The sequence below is a fragment of the Triturus cristatus genome, chromosome 8 (genome assembly GCF_964204655.1).
Source record: "Triturus cristatus chromosome 8, aTriCri1.1, whole genome shotgun sequence".
Taxonomy (NCBI): domain Eukaryota; kingdom Metazoa; phylum Chordata; class Amphibia; order Caudata; family Salamandridae; genus Triturus; species Triturus cristatus.
The window spans coordinates 304,171,683-304,191,126 of NC_140591.1; the positions used below are offsets into that span (position 1 = coordinate 304,171,683).

The window sequence follows — 19,444 nt, forward strand, 5'->3', positions numbered from 1 at the left end:
TAGGACGCCCATTTTCTCCAGAGTGGGGATAAAGTTTTTGTAGAGCCGAGGGAGCTTTACTGTGCTTGCCACAAGTTTCTCCCACTTAATTTTCCTCCTGTTGCTTTCTAAGACTAGATCCGGGTTGGTTTTAAGCAATTCCAATTCCCCATGAGCCCGGCCGGGGAGAAGAAAGTCCAATTCCAGGGCATTGTGGTCACTGTCAGCTCTATCTGTTACCCTGAAGTCAGAGACATACGACCAGTATAGTAGCTGTACCAATATGTAATCTAATCTTGACTCCCTGCCCTTCCGATTGTACGTGGGTTTGATCGGGATGTCAGATTTGACACGCCCGTTGCAAGCCCTCACGCCATGTTTAAGAGTTAGGGCAGTAATCTGGAGTGCTAACGGTGTCCAAGCTTTAGATGGTATAGATACAGTCGGTGGAACTCGCCATCTCTCATCTTCCTCTATGACGGCCCCGTCCAAAAGACCAGGTAGGGGCTCAAAATGTGAGTTCAGGTCTCCACCTACTAGGAAAGGGGTCCCCTTGGGGAGTACGCCCAAAACTTCGGACAGTTCCGCGATGGTGTGGGACTCCTGGGTGATAGTGACTGGCCTAGAATATACGTTTACTATTGCTAGTCTACAACATTTCGACCATTCCAGTAGGACCACAAGTATGTCCTCAGATGCCACTGGAAGGCGCATAGCCTGGCAGCCCAAGTGAACTGCAACCCAGGTTTGGAGGCCACCCGAAGGACGCCCTCTACCCCCCCATTTCGCTGGTATAGAAAATACTGCGAAATCCTGTCTTGAGTAATCCTCTCTCTCCCAGGTTTCCTGAAACATGCAGAGATCTTTGGCATTAATATATTCTAGCCATGCCTGACAATCAAGCTTATTTCCCAATCCTGCCACGTTCCATGACAGTATTTTTAGCGGATCGGAGCTGTTTTTTGGGATGGTGATGGTGGTAAGATCATCCCCTATGTCACTGGGCGTAGTCATGGTGTGTACTTGGGAGTAGTTTGTTACTTCCCTCACAGTACTTCGTGAGTCACCAGAGGAAATAGGTGAATCTCCAAGGTGCACCAGGGCATCGACCTGCTCTGGCACTAGAATATTTCCTTCCGCTCCCTGCTCTGGTATAGGATTACACTGACCACCTAAGGGTAAAGATAGTCAGTCTACCATTTCAAGTTGACTATATCTGTTTTGAGTTGGGAGAGAGAATGGGTGGGGGAATCTCCTGTGGTAATAATCTAGCTCAGTAAAGGCCCGGTTACCACCCCTCCTGTGGCAGGTTTCCCAGCCTGCATCGTCCAAGTTCTCAGTGTGGTGGATGTGCTGCTGTCTTTTAGGGTTGGGAAACTCTCTCCATCCTCTATCCAGCTCACCATCCGGTTTCTCTGGGTAGATTTGCTGGGCATTAGTTTCGGGGCAGCCTTGGTATCTACTTCTGGGATTATGAGAATCCAGCCTACTTTGGCTTTCTTCCCATCCACCCAAGGTTAGTGGCCAGCTCCCCCGTGCCTCGTCCTCTCTATCATGCACCGCAGGGGGATAGAAAAAGGAGAGGGGTAGCGATTTAATGGAAGTCCCCTCATTCTCCAAAGTCCATCTGCATATATATTGCACTGTCCTTTGGTCTTTGAAGCTAACTATGACACAGTCACCATTTATAGATTTGGTTGAGTTACCCAACCAGGGCGCCCTTCGAACCATAAGGACTGGGCTCGTAATACCTTCCGGGAGCGGTCTATATCTAGATAGCCAGTTTGTCACCTTGTTCTTAAGTGAAATGGTGGATTCTTTTGCGGTAACATTCAGTTCTGGTATCCCCACTAACACTACAGTGTAGGGAGCTGCCTCAGGAGGAAGGTGAACTGGGCCGGGCTTCTTTCTCTTGTTGGCCTCCTCAATGATTAATTCGCCATTGCTTAAATATTTGTTGGGGACAAGGTTATTTTGCCTGAGTTGTTTTGGATTAGATTTGAGAGTGGATAAGTGGTTGTGGTGATCTGGGGGATGCATTAGGACAAATGGCTCGGGGTGTATACTAGTGCTTAGAAACCCACTGAAATTTGTCAGCTGCGCTATGTGGGAATTATTTTTGGCCTGATTGGGGGCCTGGGATGGTCCCTTTTTTGCCTCGCTGGCGACAACCTTAGGCCCCCCAGTGCTGGTTACTTTAATACTGTCGGCCAGTTGCACTGTTGATTTTTCGATGATGGCTAGCCTGGCTTCAATTTTGATTAGCCTTTCTTCCATGGGGCTTAGTAGATTTCTAATTAGTGCGCCTATATTCAGAAGGGAGACATCCTCCTCAATGGATTCAGGTAAGTTGGAATGAGCATGAGGACTGCTTTCTTCTGGTAGATTTGGGAGCAAGGCCTTGGCTCTGGCAGTTTGCATGCTACCCCTGGTGTTTATACTGGGAATGTTTGCTGGAAAGTGGGACGGGGATTTTGTGGTATTTGGCTTCCGGCCAACCTGGTTCCTTAGCCCTCCTCTCTTCTTCTGAATTGCCCCTTCTCCCTTTATTTGAATTGCCCCTTCTCTGGTCCCCTTCCGCGTGTAGGTTTTGGGGCCTATGTGTTTGGTAATTATGGGGTCAGAATTTGGTGTGATAGTGGAGATAGGGTGAGGTTGAGCAGGCGGGAGAGTAAACATACTAAGATCTGTGGAATTACTAAGATCGTTTGAACTTAATCGAGAGGAACAAATTGAAACATTCATAGTCCCGGGGGGGTCACTTGAACCAGCGGCCCCACTGTCCAGTGCAATGGGTTCTAGGCTAACCTCAGGAGACTTAGCCTGAGCCAAAGGGCCCAAAGACGATCTCCTCACCCTATCTAATTCTTGGGATATTCGCCTCTCTAGAAGCGTGATGTCCTCAATTAGTAGGGAGCCAGCTTTCACAAAATATTTATCAAGTGTTCCATTTATGGGAGCGGCAGCAACCGATGCGCTTTTGCTCCTGGTTTCCCTGGTCGACATCTCTTGTAGAAATTAGCGACGAGAATCTAGTGCAATTCCAGATAGGGGGAGGGGCAGGAGGACTGGCCCAGTCCCAGCCTCGCCTGTCCTCGAACGGCCTCAAACGGCCCGCTCTTTGCCCGGTCTTCGCCCCGGTATGCGCCCCGCACGCGTCCCGCTATCGCGTGGAGGGGGTGTGGCTTAAATTAACAACGGAGGCGTGCCCGGGAAGAGTGTCCAGGAGCGGGCGATTGGTGAGGCGCAAAGCAGCCTGGTCCTCGCAGTCTCGGGTGAGCAGATCCCCAACCAGCAGGTCCCTTCAGAGAGGCAGCGTCTCGCGCACCCGTGCTGCAGTGGGCTCAGCAGCGGGAGCACAACCAGTGGGAGCGTGTCCTGGGCTCAACACGAAGAGGGCAGTCACAGGAGCGAAGGTAGTTCAGCCCAGCGTAGCACCAATGTCCAAAGCCTTCGAGCGGCTCCCGCGTAGCGGGGGCCGCGAGGCTTAATGTAGTTGTTGGGGGCGTGCCCGGGAAGAGTGTCCAGGAGCGGGCGATTGGTGAGGCGCAAAGCAGCCTGGTCCTCGCAGTCCCGGGTGAGCAGATCCCCAACCAGCAGGTCCCTTCAGAGAGGCAGCGTCTCGCGCACCCGTGCTGCAGTGGGCTCAGCAGCGGGAGCACAACCAGTGGGAGCGTGTCCTGGGCTCAACACGAAGAGGGCAGTCACAGGAGCGAAGGTAGTTCAGCCCAGCGTAGCACCAATGTCCAAAGCCTTCGAGCGGAGATTTCCCTAGGCTCAAACCGCTAAAGAGACACAGTCATCCCAATTCCGCGCGTTGTCGGAAGTACGCCAATTCACTTTTTCAGCAAAGGTGTTTGAGCATCACTGGGACTGGGGGTGGCACATTAAGGAGTAGGTTTTAACCGAGGCCCACGTGCAAAATAAAACCAATCTAGTTTTCTTTTTTTACACAACAGGTAGCCAAGTGCGAACAAGAACATGCGCGTCTTACTGGGCCAAACACTGCCACCTTGTCAGGATGGTGGCACAATTCTGAAACCTTGAAAACTACAGCGCTGGTCACGTTGGCTTTCGAGAACGCAGCTCTCGTTAGAAGTGGTACTAGTACAAAATGGGCATGCATGCTATCAAGTTTTATAAGTTATCCCAGGTCAGTAACAAAATCTGCCATGTTTTGACCAATAGTCAATGGAAATTGACATTTGAATGCAGGGAAAGGATAAAAAGATTTCAAAAATCGAAAATGCGTGTAATGTGCCGAAATGCCAACATATTCCCTTAAATTTGTAAAGTAAACACTGTTGGTTGGGTGCTCAAGTGTGGTCTGGTCACGTAATGTTTCTGCTAGAAATATTGCGCTAACAAGAATTGAGAATGGCAATCGACCCGGCGTCCTCCACCAGCCTTTCGGCAATTCTTTGGTTTGTCATGGCTTTAGCAAACACGCATCGTTTGGGAAGCTGCCAGGAGTTTATAAAGAAAAAAAACGACTAAAGACAAAAATGTTTTTGGGTCTCGACCATTACCACAGTGTTCCCTAGCCCTGAAGGTAACTATATCATACACATTTTACTAATAATCAAAAGGTCTTGGCTAACACAGACCTAAAAAAAGCCAATAGTTGTGCCACTGGCTTCCAGACTCTTGCCTTTGAGAAAGAAAGGACATGAAGGAAAGTAAATAAAGAAAGTAAAGCAAGGCAAGAAAAGACAACAGGCAAAAGTTGAAATAGAAAGGAAAGCAAGAAAGAAATGAAAAGGCAAGAGATGGAAACAAGAGAACAGGGAAGGAATGAAAGAAAAAAATAACAAGCATTTACAATGCAATGGTCTCGGCATTGGTAAAGTTAGAGCTATTGGCATTGCTCATGACATTATTTTTGTTTATGTTTTTTGTTTTTAAAACATTTAAAGAAACGGCATTGTCATGAGCAATGCCAATAGCTCTAACTTTAACAATGCCGAGACCGTTGCATTGTAAATGCTTGTTTTTAGACTGTACACAAACTCCCTGAAGGGGTCTAACACACTGAGCTATCCTACACGTGGTGCAATGTGTAATATGCGAGCGTCTCATGGATTTCCGCAGCAGGCACACGACCCACTGATCTGCCTTACTGAGTAGCCTATGGCGTTCAGCAGCATAGAAGACGGAGATCTGTACAGTAGGCACCTACAACACCCTGCTGGAAGTTCTGAAACACGTGGTGTGCATGTGATAGGCTGATCTCATCGGCAGGCTCAGTCCGAGTTTGGAGCGCGAGAGTTACAGCAGATTAGACACAGAAAACGGAAGCAGGCGCCTAACCCGCGGAACTATAGCACCAGCTGATCGTGAACTCGGGTTGCAGTTTGAATAGTTATTTCCTCCTCTCTTTCAAGGGATTACATCGGTGATCCAGTCTGATGGGTCGGACAGCTCTAGTATTAGAAGCCAGAATTGTAAGAGTTCTGAAATGGATATGGAGCTAAATCCCACAACAATGTCAGGGAGTCTCTGACAGGGAGTTAGCCTACATTATTAAAAGCGCCCATTGAGACCACATATGACCCGTGTCACGGCCGTTAAAAGAACATAGGGTTGGTTACAGACAGAGATAAACCTCCTAGAAATGGAGGCTAGAAAATAAAGAGTCCGTCCTTTCGCGCCTACAGTTCTACAGGCTATCTTTGAACCGGTGCGGGGTGGCAGATCTGAGGCTTAACTCACCCGCAGCCAGGAAACATGGTATATCCCGCTGATCTATCCACATCCAGAAATAGTGCTAGTTCTCACTGCACATACCTCCCTGTCCCCTCTATCCCGCCTGGAGAGGTGTGAGGATAAACAAACATCACAGGGGAGAGGCCCGCTGCTCCGGCTCCCGGGCCGGGGCCCCCCGCAGCGCTTCTCCTCGCCTCCCATGGCTTTCCCCTACTCATCTTGACTTTATCTCCTGTCGACTGCGGGAGGGGGTGTGGTGGTGGAAGTGGGAGGCCATGAGGCAGCAAGGGGCGTGGCGCATCTGCGTGTGACACAATGACGGGGCACTGGAGCAGGAACCATTTTCGAGGGGGAGGTGTGAGGGGAAGGGCAAGGAAGGGGTGAAGGTACCCGCTCCTGGGGGAACATGGGTACAGACAGTAGCTTGGGCAAACCCCGGTACATCCTCGAATTCTATACTTTCTAATGACTATCAGTTTGGTGCGAATACCACCTTAATTTGCACTATATTTACAACCTGAATACTAAGAAATAAAGCAAAATTGGTCAAAACCCTGGAAATTATTGCATCCAATTTTATACCAGCGCAAAACATGGAGATAACTGGTATTTCCTTCTGGTTTTACAGGGAGCAAAGCAAACTCATTTTGCTCCACTTTTCAAATGCGTTGAACAAGTCTACATAGGTGCCACATTCAGCTTGCTTTGTGAGCACTCGATAATCACACAGCAGAAAATACAGCACAAACTGTATTTTCTCTATTTGTGCCCTGGTGCAAACCCCATAATGGAATACGCCAATCAGCAGAAGCTGGAAAAGATGCGCTTCCTTTTCGTTTCACATTCCCCAGAATGTCCAAAGATTGACGGCCCATCCGGGACACTTTCATCGCACCAGAAGCAGACCGGGGCCTCCGCGTGGGTCACCCGGGAGGCACCGAGATAAACCCCCCTCCTGCTCTTTTCAGAAACCTAAGTCCATGAAATACCTCGGAATGAGAGATGCGCCGGAGGTATGTCGGAATGCTTTTCTGCGAATGTCTTTGTGCTGCGGGTATATCGGGAACGGAGCGTGCCTGCTTTAATTCCCTGTTAACGCCCTGCTGTTTTAGAGCGGAGCGGAGACTCCGGGTTACGGAATGAGCACGGACGCTGCCCATGACGCGGGTCCGTCACCTCAGCGGCCAAGCACAGAGCTCCTGCCGTACAGTAGGAGATCAGGTGAGGGAGCAACGCCGGGACACCACCGCCTTTCTCCGAGGCACAGCAGAAAATGCCTCGGAGAAAGGGAGTGTCCTTTTCGGATTGGGGGGCGTGTTTTGCTGTTGTCTCCTCCCTGAGACTTCTCGCAAAAAACACGCCCCCCGATCCGAAAAGGACGGGGCAGGATTAGAGTGACGGGACCTCTTCTCCAATGGCTGGCCAGCATTTACTAGGCCAGCCAATGGAGAACAGGGAAGAAGAGGGGCGGGTTCAAGCCCCTCTTCTCCCAAGTCATTATGTCTCGCGAGCGAGACTGCGCAAGCGCAGCCATCGCTAGCCGAGACCTAAAAAGGTATGGGAAAAAAAGGCAGAGCAAGAAAGGAAATGAGAATAGAAAGGGGAGGAAGGAATGGAAGGAGGACCAAAACCAAAGAAAGAAGAAAGAAAAGAAGTTAGTGTTGCAAATTAAACACGAAAAAAGGCTGGTTTTCTTCCTGTGCAAAGTTTATTAAAGAACCACTGGTGAAACGGAGTACAGAATAAATATGCTCAGAAGAACTGTTCATTTATGAATTCACATGTATAATATTGATGTGATGGATAACTTTTCAACTGGATGCAATCTGTTATGCTGTGAAACACCAGCAGTCAAACAGTAAACAAAAGGACACTCTAGAAGGAATTTACAACAGCACTGGGAGGAGACAGAAACGAATAAAGTGTGGACAGTGGCCTGTGCTCACATTTGGCAGAGCAGCTGGTGTCACATCAAATTCTAAACAGAGAAAACAAAGTAATAAAACAAAAAAAAATGGCACAGAAGGGAACTAGCTTGTGGGATGAGTTTGCATTTTGCTCTTTTACAACAATTACTCAAAGCTGAGCTATCCAGTGCCTGAAGAGGGCAGACCCCCCCCCTCCCCTCCCCCCTTATCCCATGCTGTTTGCGGTAGTGGGTAGAAGCTAAATGGGAATGACATAACGACACCAATGGATGAAGAAAGCTGGCTAAAACCCCTTTAAATAAAGTATTGTACATATATATATGTTTTTTAATGTAAAGTTCTTGGCTAACGCCAGACCTAAAAAGATGCACCAAGAAATGGAGTCAGTGAACCTGCTCCGGTTTATATTAACAGCTTTCAGCACTCACGCTTTTTAAAATCCTTTTCTTCAAACATAAGTTGGCTTCTAACAGCCTCCACCCACAATCGTACAGGAGACGGAATCGGATCACCAGACAGCACCGGAAACCACTGGCTCAAATTAAGCACTGCTGAATCCCCAACCGATTTCAGTATTGGCCAACTACATACTGCACAAATAACGCAGTCATGTCAAATCAGGAATTCAATCTATTTAGTGAGCCCTTTAGCAAAGGCGCACCATTCCTCGACAGTTATAATACCAATACAGCATTCCAAGGGTACCAAACCAGTAGTTGAATGCTAAATATATGGATCATACTTAGTGGATAGTGCCCCCCCCCCTTTTGGGAGAGTTTACTCCATTTTGTTCGTGTGTATGATTTTTCGCACCCTGGTCTGTAGGTGCAAAATCAGTAGCGATTCTTCAGTCTGAGGGTGATCGAGAAACAGAAGTAGTACCACACTGTGTGGGTGGTGGTACAACAGTGGTAGTGAACCTAAGGGCGGAGTACAGGGAGAAGGCCCCAGTATTGGGTACAATGGCAAAACATTCTGCGAAGGCAGATGTGAAGTTATACAGCACTGAGTGGGCACGTGAGAGACTAGAAACTCTGCAGGTGCAAATTGGTGAACACCCCCTTACGCATATCCTAGGTGGATATTCCAGAAAAGCCCCCGCTACCCACAACCCACTTATAAGGGGCCCAAACTCACCATATTAAACCGAAGACTTCCAGATTCCCAGCACCATTTTCAGAAGTGCTTTAAACATATAGCAGAGTTTGAAGATTCGTTTCTCACGTGCAGCAGCTGAACCACAATATTCCAAATCCACAAGTAAAGTAAGGGTAAAAGGTTATAGGTCTGACTGAGCACACAATGGTTATACAGCAGTTTCAAGATCAATCGAGCCACTTAAAGTGCCACTGGGCAGCACATTGTTTGCCCAAGGGTGGAGCGCAGCCACCGGGATCCTCGGGAGGAGGCTGTCGGTCTGTGATGCGCACAGGGCAGCCGGGCATGGAGCAGGCTGCACCTGGGAGCTGTGCACAGGATTCCCGAGCCCGGCGCCGCCCGCAACGCCCTCGGAGCTTCGCGTGATTGCTAAAAAATGGCGGATGGAAGCTTCCAAACTTTTTCGGATTCGAGGGCGTGTTCCTGCTGTTCGAAAAAGGGCGTGGCTAAAAAGTGGAAAGAACAGCACGGAACACGCCCCCGAATCTGAAAAGACGGAGCCTATTTGGAGGGACGGCTCTCTCCTCCAATGGCTGGCCTCCGTTTAGGAAGCCAGCCAATGGAGGAGAGGCAAAAAGCGAGGCGGGCTAAAGAGCCACTCTCAGAAACATAAGATCTCCGGACTTCCGGTTCTGCCTTCGGCAGACCGGATGGTCCTCGACCTAAAAAAGGGTTCTCAGACTCATTCTTCAGTACATTTCTGAGCTGTGGATACTCTGCCAGGAAGAAGGACTGCTGTGCTGCTGAAGGACTGCCACTCTGCTGGACTGCTGCTCTGGAAGAACTGCTTTTCTGCTGTGCTGACCTATCTTCTGCCCTCCTTGCCTGGTGGGAAGGACAGGACCTACACCACTTGGACCCAGAGTGACTCCAAGGGCTTGTCTGCTTGCCTCCTATTCTGAAGTCTCAGGTACATCAAAGACTTCCAACCACCCTTCTAGCAACCCTGCTACGAGGCCTAGGCTCTGCAATCTGAGAGTCTTGCCCTTCCGAGTGGTGTCAATCCAGTTCTGGGCCCTTGAAAGTGGGTAAAAAGTGCTGCCCCAGCAAATATCGATGTATTGATGCAGTTGTGCCACTGAGAAACAGGCACGTTTCCATCGACACAGACGCATCGCCGCTTCTGTGAGGACAGAGAGCTGCGCATTACCAATGGTGCCGCACATCGCCTCCATTCCCCACACATCTTTGACTTTGCCCAGTTAGGAGCAGACGCATTGCCTACTTACCAAGAATCGATGCCGACACATCGCCTCCTTTGCTCCTCGCATCTCCTCCTCGACGTCGACACAATCGCAAATCAAGGTACTGTTTCAGCAGGCTAAGATGGTCTCTGTATCTGACCCACGCTTTATCGCAGTTGGCCTGAACATTTGGATCTGACCCGGTCTAGCGCTACCAGATATCCCCAGTTGGTGTGTTAAGCTTTTAAGCATGACATTACACGATATTTTTTAAACAATCATAACTCCAGTTCAATGTATTGAGTTTTTGTCATTTTGGTCTTGTTTTGTTCACTAAATTAAGCTCTATTGTTCTAACCAGGTGATGTATCTTTTTGTGTGGTGCTTTCACTGTTTTACTGTTTGAAGTGTTACACAAATACTTTACACATTGCCTCTTAAGTTAAGCCTGACTGCTCTGTGCCAAGTTACCAGGGAGTGAGCACAGGTTCATTTACTAGGATTGTGATTCCTGCTTGGACAGGGTGCATACCTCTGTCACCCAGAAACACAATTTTTAACAACATTGAGTGTGCTTTTTTAAATTCTTTAATTCTCTTGATTGTGCTTTTCTAACTTCTTCAATTCTCTTATTGAAGCTGTGTTAATGTCATATATTTTCTCTTATTAACCTTGATCACTGTCTCTCTGACGCTGCTGCTAAATCACATTACAAGTTCCAGGATCTTTCCATCTGCTTGGAAAAGGGCTTGTATAAGACATATATTGAAAAAGCCCACGCTCGATCCTCTAGAGGAAAAAACTATCGCCCCATCTCCTGTCTCCTTCTGCCTTCCAAGGTTTTGGAGAAAGCCATGAATACAGAATTAACATCATATCTAGATCACAATAACATACTAGACTCTGCTCAACATGCCTTTAGATCTCAGTATTCCACTGAGTCTGCCCTGATCTTGGCGACTGAGGAAGTTCGTAAATCAATGGATGGGGAGGGGTGGGCGGCCCTTATTCTGCTTGACCTCACGGAAGCCTTCGATACACTAAATCACAAAGTACTGATACGAAGGCTGCAGGAGGTCGGCATTAGCAGAAAGGCCCTGACCCTACTATTATCATTCCTGTCAGACAGGGAGCAGTTAATTCACTGGAACGGACTCAAGTCACATTTGTTCACTCTTCCTGGTGGAGTCCCTCAGGACTCGGCATTGTCCCCCACTGTGTTTAACATCTATGTTGCTCCCTTAGCCAGATTGATAAAGAACCATGGCTTCTCGCTTGTGTCCTACGCTGACGACACACAGTTAGTGGTGTCTGTGTCACATAGTGTAGACGCAACGGTGGAACGATTTCGAAACTGCATCACAGACCTGATGATCTGGATGAACTGTAATTTTTTTTTAACTAAACACGGAAAAAACCGAGGTCATAGAGTTTGGTACAAAAGCATCCGTTTGGAGCCAACTATGGTGGCCCCCTGAAGCTGTAATCTGCCCGGTGCCAGCAGCCAAAGCCAGAAACTTGGGTGTTTTGATAGACAAAGACCTCACTCTTGACCCACAGATAAACCAGGTGTCTCCAGCCTGTTTTTTCACCTTAAAGGTCCTCCACAAGATCCTACCCTTTATCCCTTTCTCTCTGAGGAAAACGGTGGTCGGAGCCGTAGTACTGTCGAGGTTGGACTATTGCAATGCTCTATATTTGGGGGCTGGTGTAGCCCAGCTCTCCAAACTCCAATCTCTACAAAATGCGGCCGTAAGAGTATTGCTTAATATTCCAAAGCACCAGTCCACATCTGCCGGCGTAAAACAATTACACTGGCTTCCAGTTAAACGACGGGTGGATTTTAAAGCCTTGTGTATAGTCCACAAAGCCATCCATGGAGGAGGGGCCTATGACTTACAAGCCCTCTTACCTTGCTACGAACTACCACACTGTCTTAGATCTTCAAATACTGGATTGGTGTTATGCCCCAAGATAAATAGAGTAAGGTGGGGGGAAAGCGTTTTTCACCCTTCGCAGCTAAATTGTGGAATTCACTTCCTATACCACTCCGACTTCAACCAAGCAGGCCACTTTTCAGGAAGCAAATAAAAACATGGCTTTGCTCTCAGTGCTAACCGGTCACGCTGTACTAGCCTGCACTTTATCTCAGCGCCAAGACGCCTCGGCAGTAGTGCGCTTTAGATATACCAAGTCAGTCAATCAGTCAGTCATGGCTGTCTGCTTCCTTTACATATATTCCAGCTATAAATAAAGGTTATTACAGAATAGCTAACTATCCTTGGTGATGGCGGTTAAAGGAACCTCTTGTGTTCTTGTGTTGAGACAATTAAACGTTCCAAGAGATTCTGGATTTTTTTGATCCCCTAATTTGTTGTTTGAATACCTATATAGGACAGCAAAGGCCTATGAGTATTAAGCCAAACCTTTGATCATAAAACTTGGATAAGAATAAAAAAATAAGAACATGAATGCCAAAGTAAAGAATACCGTAATAATAACCACTCGAAGAAAGCAAAACCACTTTTTTTCATTTTGAGCTAGTTTAACTATAATGAAGAACTCATTGTCAAGAATAGTCTTTCCTTAAACATAACCGTAACCATCATCCTACCCAGAACACAAACTCCTGATGTTTTTCTAGCCTTAAACCATCTCAGGCCCAAACCCTATTTTCAATCGTTATATAGCTATAATTTTACCCTAGACACTTTTTAACTAACTTTACATTTCTTTAGTGTAAGAAAAAATATAATAATACAGTGCTTCATTTTCATTCAGTATTACCTATCCTCATTGTGGCATTTCTTTATTTGGATATATATTTTTATTATGGCTTACACAGTCTTCTTTTTAACATTGCTAAAAACTAGTTGGTGAAGGTCTTTTTTAGGCCTGCAAGGCAGATATGTACGACCGGCTACTCACATCTTAAATTATCTTGGAATGTATTTTTTGCCTTAAGAATTCAATACATTGGAAAGATAAAATGTAGGAACAGTATCTTACCAGGCCCCAGAAGGAGCTCAGAAAAGGTACCACTAATTTCATGGCTTCCAGGAGGCGTTGCAGAAGATGATCGTCAAAGGAAAAACGATGCCCAAAGATCATAGCAGAGATGACATTGGTTGTGCAGCTCATGATCAGGTGATCAGGGTTTAGAGGACTCCCTGGAAATACAGACACCAAACATCATATCAGAGAATAAGGGCCTGATTTAGAGTTGGAGGTAATGGAAAAGACAGTAATATCTGAAGGAACTAGTAAATTCACAAAGAAATTGTGGATTTCATTAACTTTAAATGCTATACATATTCCATGCCTGTTTTAGATTTACCTTTTTATCTACAATCAGCCCTCTAACAGTTCATCCCCCATTTATTTGTGTTTCTTTTGAACCTTCCCTGGGAAATGTATTGATGGTCAAATTGAATTCAGTTAGGAATGGTGAAGGTGTGCTTACTCCTTGAGTGGCGTTCATTGTCATAACATGAACTTCATCTCTAAAATTTAACACAGTGTCTATTAACCCTTTGGAAAACAGTAACACAACATTAGAGATGAGGATGACTGAAGCTGTTCCGGTGACCGCTCTGGACATTATTACCCTTCAGTTTTTGTACTTGACAGTGCTGAGAGGATTCCTTGCACTCCATGACAGAAGCTGTACCTCTGTGTCACTGTGCTTATTCCAGGCACTTTGACCTGTTGCAAAACTGTTATGGGCACTCATATTTCTCTGCACTCTTCTAGACTGTGTACTGCATCTCTCTCATTTATGACAATGCTTATGTCTTCTCATTTTGAGGCAAACCAGGCCATGTAATGCATGGGCTGAAAGAGAATGCATGAACACCACTGAGAGACTCACCTCAGTCCATTTACTTGAAGGAGAGTGCTATGGCCAAACTACCCAGAGTCCGGTGTACAACAGGTATTGCACTGACAAGAATATTATAAATGTACTCTCCAGGACTGCGTTTCCCAAACTGTGGGAAATGTGGAGAGCGCGTAAGTGAATGTGGCTAAAGCGTATAAGTTGAGGATATTGAGGATAAATGGCAAATGTATATTGTTAGATCTGACACACTTGTGTGGTAATCCCCCAAACCTTTTGCCTTCACCCCTCCTGTTTCTCTGAATTGATTATAGTTGGATTTAGGGCTCTGTGCAGTTTAAAGTACTTGTGATCTGTACCTAAAACATGGTACAGTTGGCTTACGCCTGATTGGCACATTTAATTTACTTGTAAATTCCTAGTAAAGTGGTACTATGTGTACTTATGGCCTATTAATTAAATTCTGCTGCTGGGCCTACAGCACTCATTGTGCCACCCACTACACTGCCTTTTAAAACATGTCTCAAGCCTGTCATTGCAGCTTATGTGCGGTTTTGAACTACCACTTTGATCTGGCAAAATAAACCTTTTGCCTGGTTTAAACCTTTCTTTAAATAGATATGTCACCCATAGGTAGGCTTGAAACAGCCCATAGCGCAGGGTGTTTTGCAATTAAAAACTTGAACAAGTGCTCTTAAGTTTTACCTGTACTGGTAGTGAAAAACAATTTGTTTTTCACTACTGCAACACTTACCTCTGCCATAGGATAACATTGGGTTACCTTCTTACATTTAATAAGGGATAAATATTGCTTTTGAACAGGTAGAAATGTCCTGTTTGATCTCTAAAGAATTGTTTTTTTTAAATCCTCTTTAATGATAAAGTCAAATTTTAAGTCACACTTCTGACAATTCCACTTTAGGAAAGTTGGTATTTACTTGTCCTAACCATTTGGTGCCTACAGCCTGTGTCCTGGGTCACATGACTAGGTGTAGCTGGCAGTTGGCCTTTGCCTTTGGTAGGATTGGCTATCCTGATCTGATGGAAGAGGTATAACTGTCACCTCCCACACTTGCACTTCAAGGGAGCTGCCTCAGCACACAAAGAACTTCATACAAGCCTTTTGTGACTCAGGATATCCTGGCACTCGGGTGGGGTAAGGAATGGAATTCTAGAACCAGGTGTGGGGTGAAGTGTAGAAGTTTCTACCACTTCAAAGCTGGCACCAGGTATGAATTACTGGACCCTCACAATAACCCTTCAGATCACTGCTGGATCTGTGGAAGATTCAGACATAGAACTGCTCTACTTCCCTGCTGCTGGAAGGATTGCCCTGCTGCCTTGCTGCCCTGCTGCAAGAAGGCCGTCCCGCAGCCCTGCTGCCTGAGCAATGAAGATTGGACCTGCTCATTGACCCCAGAACCACCATAGTGACTCCGGGGCTAGCTGACTGGCCTCATATTCTGAGTTACAGGGACATAACAAACTCCAGAGGCCTGTCCTTCATCCATCCAGCTGCCCAGACTCAATTGGACCTGCCTGTGCCCTGCTGCTGGCCTCTACTAGAGCGTGCCCTTATCCACCAGAGGTGGCCAGAGGTCCTGGACCCTTGGCTGGTATCAAAGTGTACACCTCCTGGACCAACTATAGAATCCCTCAGAACTGACACAGTGCAACACAACTTGGTGCAGGATGACGCAAGGTCTCGCATCACAACACCTTGCAACGTCTGATCGGCGGCCTCCTTAGAACTTACAGCATGAAGCATCTAGATACCGGAACTTGCATTGCAACGCCTCACAGCTCCTGAGCGGCGGCTTCATCAGAACAACGCAATGCAGTATGACACAAGACCTTGCATCTCTGTCAAAGTACAAACAGGTGCACTGTCCAGGGGGGATAATTTGGCCCTGTGCCCACCCAGCGTTCTATTGCAGTTGGCTTGAGCTTGTGACTTTGTCCCTGTCCAGCGCAGCCAGATTACCCCAGTTGGTGATTTGTGCTTTTTTGCGCTATTTTTACTTAAGGCTTTTAAATTGCATATCTCCAGTCCAACTGATTAGATTTCTGTCCCTCTAATATCAGTTTATTTATTAAAGATTTCTCCATTTTCCTAGATGGGTGTGGGATTTTCTGTGTGATATGTTTTCACTTGATTATTGTCTGAGAGCTGCATAAATACTTTACACATTTCCTCTAAGTTAAGCTGCTGTTGTGTCAAGCTACCAAAGGCTCAAGCACAGGTTAATTTACTGGATTGTGTCACCCTGAAAAGGTTTGTGGCTTTTGACTGAGAAGGGCTCACCCCCCTCCTCAGCCAACAATCCAATTTTTCACATACATTATAGGGTTCCCCCAAGAAACATCCAGTGATCTCTTTCAGTAGGCATGACAATAGAGAGTTGCTGGAATTAGGAAAGAAGACAGAGGGTGCCTTTCATGATAGGGAGTCCCCTGTGCCCCCTCTTGACCCATTGTAGCTTGAGATTGGCTATACCCCACAGATAAACGGGTAGTTAATTGGAGCCACCTCGCCTGTGCTCTTGTTTCGGGTTGTTCCTCAGCGGGACTTGCAGCTCCCCTTGCCTTCCCAGCCACACTTGCCACAAAGACCACAGCTTGACATGCCTGCGTAAATACACATAAATGCAGAAGCAGTAACAGAACTGAACTGTTGAATTAAACCTGGACTGTCTGCAACTAGGCAGAAACTTCCAGTCAGCGTGCCAATAATTTCCGATCAGAAGCTTCGACATCCACTCCTGTGGTGATCAGAAGATTACCTCTAGCTCCAGGGTTGGCATACTGACCGCTAACTCCCTTTGCCAGATTTGGGACCAATAACATGAAGAACTTCACTGAAGTTGCCAGGAGTGGCTGCCAGCATCCTACTTGGAGGAAGAGAGAGCTGACTGACACCTCAGGAGGGACATTGTAGGTGTCCTTGAATGAATAAAGCACTACTCAGAAGGAACAGAGACTGTGAGACACTGAGGTGAGGTGATGGGATGCCAACTCCACAAGACAGGGAGTGACCAACATTGGGAGACTGAGAAAGAGGTTTAGAGGCTCAAAAGTATCCCTTGTGTTATCTCCAAGGAGAATTTCCCACTGAGATCTAGCTCCAAGAAGTACAAGAGGGCTGTGACAACTGTGACTGTTGACATGGTCAGACTTTAATGAAAAACCCCAAGTATCCAAGAGAAGCCCAAAGACGCATGAGCAATGTCACTGCTGTGACCCAGATTTGGCACCTGCTTGTTTGGGAGGAGCGTTGAAGAAAGCACCACTCATTAGATGTGAGAACTGGTCTTTATTAGGAGCCCATACAAAGTGATGCAGGTAAGACAGTAGAATAGTACCAACTGACAATGGAACTTAGAATATTAACTATAAACAAGAATACTTGCAGAACAGGAACACACTGTGTTGTATGGAAATGTGACACAGAAGTTCTATGCTTAATAGGAGAGTATGCATAAAGTAGGGAAAAGGAAGCGCGATACAAAAAGCAAGATGGATACAAGGAAATACCACAAGAGGTACCAATCATCTCCTCCCTTACATGAAAGCAACACAAATGAAAATTAATGTGGAAATGTATTTGCTTAAAGTATCAGAACAAGAATGTGTCACTCCCATTACAAAATTGGTATACTTTCTAAGAGTCAGAAGGTGAAAGGTCAGATATTACTGCATGTGATGTAAAATCCATAGACACATTTTGATCAACATTCTCATAAAATGTTTAACATTTACTAAAACTCTGTGAATCATAACTCCATTCTTGGGACAGGCCTCATCCTCTGCCAGAAACATCTCCCTCATGCCACCATAGTCTTGCTGCATTTTCACAAACCTCTTAACAAACCATTGAACAAAATGTTGAAGTTGGAGGGCAGAGTCTTCATAAAAGAGTCCGGAGCCACTCAGGTGGGAGCTAACTGCTTTATTTCATGTTTGGCCCTTAGGGCACAGCATTAGCAAGTAGATTTTGTAGCCCCATTCACCCTCAAACTGTCCTTTTCTACTGGATTCTACTCCACCCACCCACACACCATTCTATTACATCATTCACCTTCAGCATTCCACATACCCCCTCAGACATACAGGGCATGGGGACCCATACTCCATATCACAACTCCCAAATCAGGATCCACCATTCTTGAATTTACATAATGCTCATTATAGTCCTCATTTTGAGCGCCCCTTTAAATTTTGCAAGACATTTTATACTCCGCCATGACCCTTTGCTTAAAAGAACTGAAGACTTCCCCACCGTCAGAATTTTGAACACTTTGGAGTGATTAGATTTTGGACTTTTTTCATAACATTTGGAATTAACTTTTTACAAAATTCCCAGGTTTCAAATTGTGTTCTTTGGGGATTATCAATGACTTAGGTTTGTCCTGTGTATTCTGAAAATGTTCCCTCGCTAGCTTTTAGATGCCTTCTGAAGGAATAGTATGTAGAGGTTCTGTAAGCCATTCAGGATTCAAAGTTCTACGGTTAACAGGTGAAAAAAGGTGTAGTGCAAATATATGCCTATATTGAATTAGAAATTTGTTCTACTACATTAAAACCTTCCTTAAGACCCACCTGAACACATTGTACAACAATTCTCTTATACCTCTCGACTAACCCATTCATGTTTTGGGATTACAAATCAAGCAATGTCAATGGTGAAGCGCTCGGCTGCTTTGGCTGAGGCGTCCTGGCACTCAAAAGCAGAATCCTCATTCATAACATTCATAACACCTAATTCTTTTACAAAATTATTCAGTTTGTATGAAGTAAATTTAACACCATTGTCTGACAAAATAAAAGACAAATGTCCCTCTCTCCTAGAACAGTCCTTCAAATACTTTATAGAAGAATCAATATTTGGGCTACTTAACCACTTGTTCTCAACCCACTTTGGAAAATAGTCCATTGCAATTAAGGAATAAAGCTTGCCCTGTGTCCAGCCTTCATACGGTCCAAACAAATCTATGGCTAATTTCTTCCATAAAGCAGCAGGAAAATCATGACAAGTAATCAGTGTAATGGATTTCTTCAAAGTGTTATCTGATATGGAACACTGAAAACAAGACTTCACGAAATAGGAAATTTGTTCATCCATGTATGACCACCAATAAAGTGCTTGCCATTTTTGTGGGGTACGAGACTCTCCGACATGTCCACTGTGTGCAAAGAAATTATTAAAGACAAACAGATTTTGAAAAAACAATTGCCCTTCAAAATTAAATCTTTATTCAAACAAATACATTTTTTAACTTTCTAGAAAACCTTCAGCTCCTGTCCCGACAACTTTTTCCCTGGCCAATCAGAGAGAATAAATTTACAAAACACCTTGAACAGATTACCTTCTTGTGGAGACTTTTCAAGGCTTCCTCTTTATTGCCTGATTTCTTTCAGCTAAGACATCACCAGTGGAAGCTACAGCATACTCTTCTATCCCTTCGAAAACATTGTCCTGACTAACTTGCAATAACAATTTAGGTAAACAGTCTGACTTAACAATGACGGAACCAGGATTAGAAACAATGGAAAAGGTATACTTATATAACTTAGATAATATTCTCACAAAATGAGAAGACGCCTTCCAGATCTGTTATTATTTAAGTGACATCAGAGGTTTGTGATCACAT

At 45.6% G+C, this 19,444-nt stretch overlaps 1 protein-coding gene across 1 annotated transcript in view; it reads right to left on the minus strand.

Moving 5' to 3' along the window:
* The window catches only part of LOC146802023 (cytochrome P450 2J2-like), a 472,990-nt gene that overhangs the window by 297,880 nt on the left and 155,666 nt on the right, over nt 1-19,444 (minus strand). The window contains exon 4 of the mRNA XM_085621578.1: nt 12,965-13,125. Coding sequence (XP_085477704.1) covers nt 12,965-13,125 — 161 coding nt within the window. The remainder of the gene's footprint in view (nt 1-12,964; nt 13,126-19,444) is intronic.